The sequence below is a fragment of the Salvia splendens genome, chromosome 21 (assembly GCF_004379255.2).
Source record: "Salvia splendens isolate huo1 chromosome 21, SspV2, whole genome shotgun sequence".
Taxonomy (NCBI): domain Eukaryota; kingdom Viridiplantae; phylum Streptophyta; class Magnoliopsida; order Lamiales; family Lamiaceae; genus Salvia; species Salvia splendens.
The window spans coordinates 17,379,848-17,391,715 of record NC_056052.1 but is presented as its reverse complement, the minus strand read 5'-3'; the positions used below and the strand labels follow the sequence as shown (position 1 = coordinate 17,391,715).

At 34.4% G+C, this 11,868-nt stretch overlaps 1 protein-coding gene across 1 annotated transcript; it reads left to right on the top strand.

Moving 5' to 3' along the window:
- The first annotated feature begins 4,245 nt into the window (after window positions 1-4,245).
- Window positions 4,246-6,031, top strand: LOC121783618. Its single transcript, XM_042181746.1, has 2 exons — window positions 4,246-5,077; window positions 5,832-6,031. Exons 1-2 carry the CDS (start codon window positions 4,779-4,781, stop codon window positions 5,887-5,889), a joined length of 357 nt encoding a protein of 118 aa, XP_042037680.1. The 5' UTR covers window positions 4,246-4,778; the 3' UTR covers window positions 5,890-6,031.
- The last annotated feature ends 5,837 nt before the right edge of the window (window positions 6,032-11,868 follow it).

Sequence of the window (11,868 nt, the reverse complement as noted above, 5' to 3'; positions counted from 1 at the left end):
TTGGAGATTTACTGAAGAAAGACACAAAAGGTGAAAGTCCTATTAGCATCGTATAAATTTATATGTAATTAATCACTTACATATTCTAGTAACTCACCTCGGCCGTGACTGTTAATATTCTAGTTAATCACAAGTGCTAATGATATCATTATGTAGAAAATACGATAGCCAATATTGTTTATAATTTAATATGTTGTCATGTTTTTTTATTATCTTTGTTGGGACCTATTTATTATACTCTATACAACGTTGACTACATCTTTTATTTTTTGACTAAATCATACTCTTTTTAATAATTTTAATAAGTTAAAAAAAATAGTCTCACTACTACAACCATAATTCCAAATCACAATCTAATAATTTTATTTTGTAGCTGGAAGTTAAACGAATCCATATACAAATAGAAACAAGAGAATCACATTAAATAATATACTCCATCCGTCTCAGATAATTTGTCACTTATTTCCATTTTCGTCTGCCCCTAAAAATTTGTCACTTTTCACTTTTACCAATTTTGGTAGTAGACCTCACATTCTACTAACTCATTCTCACTCATACTTTATTATAAAACTAATAAATAAAAGTAGGACTCATATACCACTAACTTTTTCAAGACACTTTCTATTACATTTTTTATAACTCGTGCCGGGTCAAATTGTGACAAATTATTGGGGACGGAGAGGAGTAATTTAGAAAAAAAAAGAGAAAAATAAAGATATCTAATTTAAATTATAAAAAATATTGTGAAGGACTTAAAAAAGATAAATTTATCTAAGTTATCTAATCAATTACAACTTCGACGCTATTAGCATCTTTCAATTTATTCAACTAATTAATGAATATCTAAGTCAGAGACCTTAATTAATGTGATCGCCTGATCGGGGCAGTAGCAAAGTAGATTTAGTTTCAACTAGAAGATATTCTCTTACAGTTTGATATCATAGAATCGAATTTTATTTGCTAAGTGCACGTCAATAAAATATAATGCATTAACTAATAATTAAATACCTAAAACATGGTGGCAACATCTATATCTATCATCTTCCCGGTATTATAGTTCATGGTACAGTGTTCCGATGTCGTTTTCAAGGAATGTGGCATATATGTGAGTGATTTTGAATGTGATACCTATTTATAATTTCATCACTTTTGTTGTTTATCATGTATACAAATTAAAAAATTTGTTCCATGATATTCAGGGGTTGATAGTATACTATTATTATATTAGTATTTTAGTTATTTTTTGTTTTACAACACAATTTTTAGTTCTTGGCGTAACAATCAATTTGTATGATTTGCTATTGGTTAAAATTAGGCGAGATATGTAATTGACTAACCACCAAGCATAATATTGTTGCAACTTTTTTATGTGCTTTTAGTGTTACTCGAAAATAGAACGTATGTTATAAACCACACCAAACGTAAATAGAACTCCTACGTACATTTCTTTTAGATATACTCCGTGCAATTTAAAAGTTCAATTCTAACCCTAAAAGCTCGAGTTTCAGACTAGCCCAGCGGATTAATCGGGTTGCTACCGATAAAATTAACATGCGATCAATCCAATATATAATGATGAAAAATAGTTATATTTATAAAATGTAAAACATTTAATTATGATAAATTTGATAAATTGAGATATATGCTTAAACTCAAACAAAAACATGAAAAATATTAATAATTGAGATTTGTGCAAAATGAAGTATAAACATATTTCGAGAAAATGTAAAGCATGTTTTAGAAATTTATATATATTTTTAGTGAATTTGAAGTTTCTAATTTATTTATCTATTATTATATTAATAAAAATTTAATATACAATTTGTATATTTAATACTATAAAATTGAAAGTTTTGTAGTTATCTATATTATAAAAATAATCAATGAAGTGATGAATTATGAGTCAAATAAATAGAATAATAGAAATTTTATCGGATTTTCGAGCCAGCCCATCGGGTTTTCGGGTCTGGTCCTAACGGGTATTCGGTTAATCGGGTGCGGACTAATCGGATTGTAGTTTTATCGAAATTTTCAAACTAACCCTATAAATTTGGCGGGCTATTCAGGCCAACCCACGAGTTGCGGGCTGCACTGACATCTCTAAATATGTAAGTTTCAAAATTTTACTCATTTCCCATAAGAGTATGCACTTTTTCATTTTTAGTCCATCTTATAATCTAACTTGAAAACTATTTTCTCTCTATTGAGGTGAGTCTCATTCTCCACTGACAATATTTTAATTACTTTTTTCTTTTTATCTCTCTTATTTTACCAATTGTGAATTACAATACGTGCTCAACCAAAAATGCATACTTTCATGGGACAGAGAGAGTAATAGTTTATACTCCCTTCGTCTCATAAAAATATGTGCACTTTATATTTTCGTATGTCCAACAAAAATATGTTCATTTCATTTTTAGAAAGTTATCTTAATTATTACCCCTATGCATCAACTTATTTACAACTTATACCACCATTAAACACTACTATTAATGCGAGTCTCACTATCCACTAACACTACTTTAACTACCATTCTTCCCATCTCTCTTACTTTACCAATTTTGTTTTAATTCTCATGCCATATCAAATGCCCATATTTTTATGGGACAGGGAGAGTACTAATTTCATAACTATCTCAATATAAAATACTCCATCCTCCCTCGTTAATTGTCCACTTTTGTCATTTTCATTTGTTCCCCATTAATTTTCCACTTTCACTTTTTTTACCATAAATGATTAGTAGAGTCCACATTTTACTAACCTATTTCCCTCACATTTTATTATAAAATTAATAGATAAAAGTGAGATTCATATTCACTAATTTTTTCAGATTACTTTTCTTTACCTTTTTTAAAATCCTTGCTTAAGTTTTTTTTCTAAATTTTAAAAAAATCTTTGTTGGAATTAAAGTGGACATCTATTAAAGGACGGAAGGAATACTATATACTATCGATGATTCGTAAAATAAAAGATGAATTAAATAGTCAGTGAAACATGTGCCTAACCTAATTTGTAGCCTTTTGGTTGTTGATGTGATCCCGACTTTCCGTATTGTGCCACAAAAGATTTGTCTAGATTTATTCTTACTCTAATTACTCAAAAACTAAAAAGATACTTAATAAAAAGTCATCACAGAAATTCAAAGATAACTAACTAGCAACACAAGGCTAATAAGCAAATAAGCATACATTTACTCCATGATATTAAAAATAACACAAACAACCACAAAAGTGGAATTCATAAAAAAACTCAACCCAAAAATGGGGAGAAAACTCACAAAGGAGACGTTAAGCTTAATACATGTGTCCATATAACATAGACAAAGTTAATAATACAATCACATAAAGCATAAGATCCAGGCATTTGGGTATGAAAGTAAGACAAGATTTGGGATTAAGTGGGTCACTATTTGTAAGGAGATATTCATAGTGGTTAGAAATATATCCTTTATTAATTGACTTTTATTTACACTCCAAACATAGATATATCGGAAGGCATCACCTCTACAACACACCCTAAAATACACTCACAACAAAATAAAATAAATCCCACCATCACTTATTAAAATTACTCATATTTATAAGATTATTTTATTTTATTGTGAGTGTGTTTTAGGATTTGTTTTAGAGTTTGTTGTAGGTGATCCCTTCCATAGATATATAAACCTTGTGTTAGTAGCTAAAATTATTGATTTGATGGCGCATTAATCTCCCCATTCAAGATAAGGACAAAACCTCACCACCAGTGGCGTATCTACTAAGGAAGAAGGGGTACAATTGTACCCCAAATGAAATATTAGCATTATATATTGAGAAAATAACCAAATTAGTTCCTTAGCCTAGCAGTAGAATCTTCCTTTACCAAATTGGTAGCCTAAGTTCGATTCCCACTCAGTTTGGATTTTCAGTCCCTTTTTCTTGTTATTTTAGTTTCTTCATTTTTCTGTATTTTTCTCTTTCACTTTTAAGTCTTTTTATGTATTTTAGCAATCTAATAAAAGATTATGCATTTATTTTATTTCTTTTCAAATTAGTTAATTCTCTTGAAAAGTATTTTCATTATTTTTAATGAATTTCATTTTCTCTTCTAATGCGTCTTATTTTGCACATATATTTTTATTTTAAATTCATCTTATACATTTTATACATTTTATGCATTTATATTTAAAACAATTTCTTATCTTATAAAGCATTATGCATTTAGTTATTTTCTAATGAATTTTAATATTAACTTTTTGTTTTAATTTATTCTATTCTATTCTATTGTTTTATTTTCTATTTTTTGGTAAATAATTGAAATATTGCTCAAATAGCCAAATGATGATTTATTGATAAAATAACACACAAAAAAGATAAATTATTAAAAGATAATACACTATTAATGCTAAAACAATTTATCTATAATATATAAATCTAAGAACCTTTTATTTTGAATAATGAAGGTCATTTAAGTAGTAGTACCACTAATTTAAAAATAATTCACATCTATATGCAAAAGTATAATCTTAATTGAAAATAAAAATAAAAATTTTGATTGAGAGAACAAATTAAAAAGAAGAAAAAAGATCGGATATTGAAGATTTACGCTATAATTATTTATCGTAAATCCAAACCGAAATTCCTGGATACGCCATTGCTCACTACCTATCTATTAATATAACACTCCACCACAACTTCCCCAACTCATCATTCCTCTCTCTCCCTCTCAAACATGGATCGACGAAATCAACATTAATTCATCGATTTTGTTAATTAGACACTCTGTGTTGTAAGCTAGCAATGAAGTTTTTGCTCGAATTGGTGGCTTGTTGCGGATCATCGTCGGAGGAGGAAAGGCGGCCGTCGGAAGATGCGCGGCTGTTGGTGGCGCAGCGGCGGAAGCATGAGAGGGCGCGGCGCGGCGGCCGTGAGTGGCGGCCTTCGTTGTCGTCGATATCGGAGGACGTGCTAACGGCGAGGAGAATTAATAGCAGTAATGTCCAACAGCCGGCGAAGGGGTGGCACCGCAGCCTCAAGAGAAAGGTCGCCTCCGTTTCCCAAAGAGATCGCCGCCGTTCCCCCGCTCACGACGATTTCCGGTATGTGCCACTTTTAATCCTTCTTCTCGTTACATCTTTTCACGTGGCAATTCCTCAAATATGAAAACATTTTCCCAAATCCAACCTAGAAAGGTTTAAATTACGATTTTTCAGTTAAATTCTTAGATTTATCGAAAAAGCTTAAGCTAGGTTGTAAATTTCTGTGTGTGCACGCAGAGACTCGATGATTGTTCATTTAGGTCGTATTTTGCCGGAAAATTTTGAAATCGGGTCGGGCTAAAACACCCTCGGCCAATGTTTATGGTTTTTTTTTACCACTTTTATAATTCATGGACGATAAAAGATTTTTAAAAAAAGTTTATAGTTTCAGTGACTGAATCCCTAAATAATACAGTAAGTTCTAATAGGTCATTAATGTACATCACAGTGTATAAGTTTTTAAGAAAAAAGATCTAGTTGTGATTAGAGAACAAATATAGGAAGTTTAGAGTGTTTATACTCTTTGGATTTATTATCAAATATTAAGTGAAAAAATTCTCCATTTATTATTTGGTTATATATATAAATTGAGATCAACATTTATTTTTTTTAAAAGGCCATTCTCAAATCAAAATACGAAAAGAATACAAAAACGTTGAATTGTTTACATCATAAAAATTTGATCAAGTTTAGTAACAGATGTTTCAATTCATTATTAATAGCACTGGATAAAGTTAAAGATGCACCATTTTATTTATATGGAGAATATATTATACTACTCAATTAACATTCGGAGTTATATTTGGTGATGCAGGAGGGCCCACACGTCAACAGTAATGCCAACCTTTTCACCTGCGCCCTTCATGTTTTGAAGCAGTCAATTTAACACCAACCCAATCTACTTTGCATTTGTATACTCTGATGTGTCTCGTAGAATATAATCTATGCCTACCACTTGTTTCAACCTCTGTAAATATGACTACCATAAAACTTTCCACTCCATTTCTTTGTCAATATGTTTTTTCTGGCGTTGATTTTGGGTTTAGCTCTTATACTTCCTCCGTCCCATAGAATAGGCTCTTTAGGATTGTCACGAGTTTTAATGTGTAATTGGTAAAGTAAGAGAGAAAAATTAAAAATATAGTTGAAATTGTGTAATAAGTGGTGGGATCATAAATGATAAAATAAAAGAGAAGAAGAAAAAAGGTTATCATAAATGGATATGAACTATTTGTATGGAACGAACGAAAAAGGAAATAAGACCTATTTCTATGGGACGGAGGGGGTATATAACTCCCCCTGTTTCACAATAAGAATTACATTTGGCGTAGACACATATTTTAAGAAATATGTGGGTTAAAAAGTTAGCAGAATATGTGGTCCACTTTTTATATTGGAAAAGTTAGTGGAATATGGACCTACTTATTATTTATAGTAAAAATGAAATGTGACTCTTATTGTGGGACAAGATAGGGGTGGCGAAACGGGTTACCCGCGGGTACCCGTACCCGATTTCAGTCAAATTTGTTGTCCCAATACCCGCCCCGCAATATATCGGGATTACCTGATACCCGTGTCGGGTATCCCGTACCCGACATTGCGGGTACCCGTACCCGATCCGAAACTCGGATGGCATGACCATTCATTCGTGCATAAAGTGCTTCAAACCAAAAGTTGAGTTCATGAAACCAACTACTAGTAATATTTATGCTTTGAGTTTTTTTTATAGTACTTATCAGAAATACTAGTCACTACTGTAATTTTATACTGTAATGCCAAAATGAATTTTGAGATTGTTTCCGCCCTATGATTTCATATTTTTATTTTTTAATTTACTCTTCAATCTTCATGTAAAAATTCCAACTATCAACTATGCACAAATGTGGTACAACAATGAGCTCAACAGCTCTAGCCGAAAGATGATAAAATGAGACCTTGTCAACGGTTTCTCGACAAATAAAAGATATTTTTTTAAAGAATTGATTCGCTTATTTTTAAACATAAAAAAAGAATATGGGAAAGAGGAATACTTATTTAATTATACGAAAAGTCATCAGCGATTTTGAGTAGTATAAAAGAGGAATACTAGAATAATGGGATAGATGATCTGTTTAGCAGCATTTGTGCATTTATAAACGGAGATGTATTAATATGACAACCCTCTTTATTGTAACACCATACTATTATTTTAGGCAGTTAGATTTGAAGATCGTGTGGTTCTTAAACTGCCACGTGGCAGCCTATTTTAATTAAATTGGAACATAAAAAATGTTGAAGGGCAAAATCGGTATTCTCTATTGTCAGTCTGTTACCAGATTACAGTGTTACTCTATGAATATTGCAGTGTTGCTCTATGAATATTGCAATTTTACGCGCCGACATCATTCGTAATAGTTTTTTACCTTACCAGATTGCAGTATTACTCTATGAATATTGCGGTATTACCAAGTAATATTTGCAGTTTACATATTACCAAATATGTATCTGATTTATTGTCACGACCGCATTTTGCTAAGGATAGCGAAAGCGGGTAAACCGCGACTAATAAGAAGGGTTTAAAGAAACGAGAAAAGAAAAGGGTAGAACTCGAGAAATTTCACAAAGGCCAAGTCGATTGATATCATAAAATAGAAACCACGTATTCAATTACATGGTCTTGGAAATAGAATAAACATTCCATAAATAAATGAGATTATGAAATTCTCACTTCACAAAAGTACAGAGGAATAGGTCCTTACTAAACGACTTCGTGTATGAAGACACGAATCGTTGGAAGATCCACTTGATTATTTAATAACATCGACTCCGATCATCACTCCATCCTATTGACGTTCAACCTGCACATTTATAAATACATGCAGGGCTGAGTGCATGGGCACTCAGTGGACACGTGCCAAAAGCAAAATATACATAATATACAGTTGTTATCCATCACAGTAACACACGGGGTTTTTTTAAAAGGTCCGAGCTTACTAAATTCTTTTGTGAGCTAAAAGTTCGTCTACAGAATAAGTTCTTTCATCATTCATCATTTATCATTCATCATTCCATTCATCAATCATCATTCCATTCATCATTCCATTCATCATTCATCATTCCATCGTGTCGGGAAGGTGGCCACCTTCTGCGGACACTATAGCCGGCCAACCCTCTTGGATGGCTCACAACCCTCGCGCACCCTATTCCAAATCGTAACGTTTTGGCCTAGCCAAACCAACAAACATACAATCCAACAGATAGGCCTTGAAAAGAAACATTTTTTTTGGCATGACAACAACTTGAAAAATAATCACAACTCCATTTTGAGAAAAGATGATATTTCATAATTTCACAAGTATTTGATTTATATCCAAAGTAATGTGCTGGATATTAAAAGAAAGCCCACCTGAGATGCTTATTCCTCAATTCAATTACTCGCGTTGACCTCACTTGCCCTTGAGCAATTTATCATTTGAAAATAAATAGCGTAGCACGCTAATTAGTACTTGAACTATTTTTCTTGAGAAAGAATGCATGCATCCTATTGGATAGCACATATATCCTAGTCTCGGCTTATAGGACTTAATTATTCACTGTACTAAGTCCGGAGAAATTCTATTTCCTCAAAAACAATTACTTGGGCACTTATTTAATAAAATATGGATTCTTGGAAAATCCCTTCTAATTCCTTTCTTTGAATTTTATTAAAGCCGCTCATGGCGTCGCGGGGCGACGCCGGTCGGCCCTTCGCATCTTCATCATTAACATTTTTCCTTCTTCGGAAACTTAGTAATTTATTCAGAAATTAATTAATCGAGCTTCAACTCAAACCTTTAAATTAATTCGAATCAACAATTAAATCTCGGCCCAAAACACTTTCAATTGGTCCAACTAATAATTAGTAATATTCCATGACTCCATAAGGAATGGCCCAGCTTCCACTTATTTACCCAAGGTCCAATTCTGTAACTCAATATTTTATCTCAAAAAGAGAATGCTTGGCCCAACCTCTTAATTAACCAAATGGGACTTAGCCCAAATTCTATTTAATTAACTTGGCCCAGCAACTAAGCCGCACCAGCCCAAATACTTCCTTATCCTTGCCCATCGGCACTTCATCTTCCCCAATTCAAAATAAGAAAACAAAATCCCTAACATTGGTTTCTCTCTCGGCGGAATCACCGTCTCTCCGGCGAATCGCGCTCCTCTGCGTCGCCGGAGCGTCGCCAGCTTCGCCTCCTCTTTCAAAATCGCACATTTTCCCCAAAATTTATCCAATTCCTTCCTACATCAGAGACGACGCTTCCCTCAAATCTCGCTGCCGCCGTTCCTTTCCTCCCGACGGAGAGTCATCGCCGACTGCCTCTCGCCCCCCCCCCCCCCCCTTTATTTTCTCCAAATCTGAAAATTGGAGAAGCCCTTATTGAAGGAGAGGCAGCAGCTTCTTCGTCGAGCTCTCTTTCTCTCTCTCTGGCAGCGACCGCCTTCAACCATTCCCGTTCCTCTCTCTCTCTCTCTCGGCGAAATCGTCGCCGTCTCCGGAGGAAACGGTCACCGCCGTGGTTGTACTCCGGGGTTGGAGGTGTTACCGTGCGAGGCAGCCTCTTTCTCGGCCTCTGCAGGCTCGCAGATCGCTGCCCGTCTCGCCGTCCGGCTCTCCGTCGAGCTGCAGCTTCGCCTGCGGCAAAACTCCGCCGCCACTCGCCGCCTTCCATCGACGTCACGGAGGAGTCCTCCGCTTCCCGTCGCGCCATCGCCGGACAGCTCTACACCTAAGCTAAGTCCTCCTTCCCCCTTCCCCTCAAACTTGTTATTGTTTGTGGATTCTTAGTTCCACCTCAGTGGTGTTGGGAACAATCATATTGTTTACAAGAGAAAGCTACTGCTTATTTGTTGTGTACGCAAGTTGATTGTGGTTTTGGGACAGCCTTTTGATGTATGTTGGACTTAACTGCCGAATTGTGATTTATCGCATACTTTCTAAAATGACACCTTGGGCAGTAGCTATGATTGAGGAAGCTTTGATGTCTTAACTTGCACATGAGGCCTACTGTGTTGATTGTATTCTTGCTCAAAGTTTGGGTTTCTATTGCTCGGTTCTAGCAGTTGATATTGCTAAGTTCACATTTTGATTCTTGAGCATCTAGGATCCTAAGTTCTTGACTATCTATTGTGGTTGACCTACATGATGCAAGGAGTAATGGGATGTGGAGGGGATTACCTCACTTGGTGAACCCTCTCGATTTGTGGCTTCCCTCCTTGCTCCTCTCCCTTCCCCTTGCTGCACTCTTACTATGTGAATTTTTTTGAGTGTCGAAAAAAATGGGAAGGAGGGAGTGGTGAGGGGCTGTTTATATAGCCTCAGTTCTTGGCTGTTTGTGACTGAAATCTTGGGGACAAAGTCTCCTATTTTTGGCTGCCAGCTTGCTTCCTTTTGAGCTTTGTAAGTAGGCTAACTATGCTTTTTTGGTGTAATTTATAGGCTGTTTCTATGGCTGCCTTTCAGCCTTGGATTTGGCTGATCTCTTGGCTGTGTATGTGCATATGTTCCTGCAGGATCTTTCCGTTTTGGGGCTTACTATGAGCTCATGTTCTATTCACTATTTGTCTCCACTCCCTTGTTGGGAGATTCGGAATATCTTGGTCTTTTGTCCATTCTTTGGACTTGGCAGAATGATGACATGTTGATTGCTCTTTTTGCCATTTTTGTGAAGCTTCCATTCCTTACTATGTGAGAATCTTCTAACCCCTTTTTGGTGTTTAGGGTACCAAGTTGTCACCCTTAGAGCTTTGTGGAGACCGAAAATCGAGAGAGAAGAGGATGAGGGAAAGAGGAGGATTTTTTTTATTCCCACACTTAGATTTAGTTACCCTATTGGGCTAGTATCCAAATATTTTAGTTTGGCATCTTTGGAATGCTAAGTTGTAGCTTTCACTTTTGTATTTCAACATGTAACTATTGTATAAGTAAAACCTCACACTTATCAATAAGATTTTATATACCTTTTCCATTAATCTCTCCAAGATATGTAAATTATATTCGTAGTGGGTGTTCGGTTCGCAAGATTGTATCTCAGGATTAAATTAGTAGTGTGTTTGGTTCATGACATTTAGTCCCCGACTCAATCCTAGATGGATAATCATGGATAATTAGTCATAACTAACCCCATATGACTAAAATAATCTCACAACTCAATTCTAGATTATATCTTGGTATTATTTTATCCAGGAAACCGAACACCACCGTAAAGTATTGTACTAATTTATTCTCTTTTCCTTTGCATGAATAATTTCTTATTCCTTATTCTCCAAGATCGGGCACTTATAATTTCAAAAGTCGGGATTATAACGCAAATTCTACGATCACCCATTTTCTAAACTAAAGTTTAATTAATATTGATAAAAACATTAATATTACACTGTCATCATTGTAATTATTAGGGCCTCTGAGTATTTTAGTTATGATCGCGCCAACTATCATGACACCGGGTGCGCAAACTTTTAGCCGTGCATTAAACATGGTTTCTCATTCTAAACGTTAAATAATATTATGTTACATTAAAAAATAAAATATTTTTCTTTTGGAGTTGTTACACTAAAAATGAAATGTTTATAAATTATCTTTTCGAGTTCACAATTTTCGAAATATTCTAACAATTTGCAGTTGGAGCGTATAAGTTCTTTAGAACAAACTTACTAAAACACTTTCTTGCATGCTTTAGTTTTTTTGCTTTGTCAATTGATTTTGGTGGCATTTTTAATCTTTCACTAACTTGTTTTGAAGAATAGTTCAATTGCCGTTCATAATCTGGTCGGTAACGTAATCAGATCTCCCCTAAAAAACAATAAAAATGGATAACGTAATCTTTCTC

Excerpts from the sequence above, each read along its gene's own strand:
- LOC121783618 (XM_042181746.1), top strand. The coding sequence starts at position 4,779 with ATGAAGTTTTTGCTCGAATTGGTGGCTTGTTGCGGATCATCGTCGGAG. Across the intron at positions 5,078-5,831 it reads CCCGCTCACGACGATTTCCG|GAGGGCCCACACGTCAACAG; the intron begins GTATGTGCCACT and ends TTGGTGATGCAG.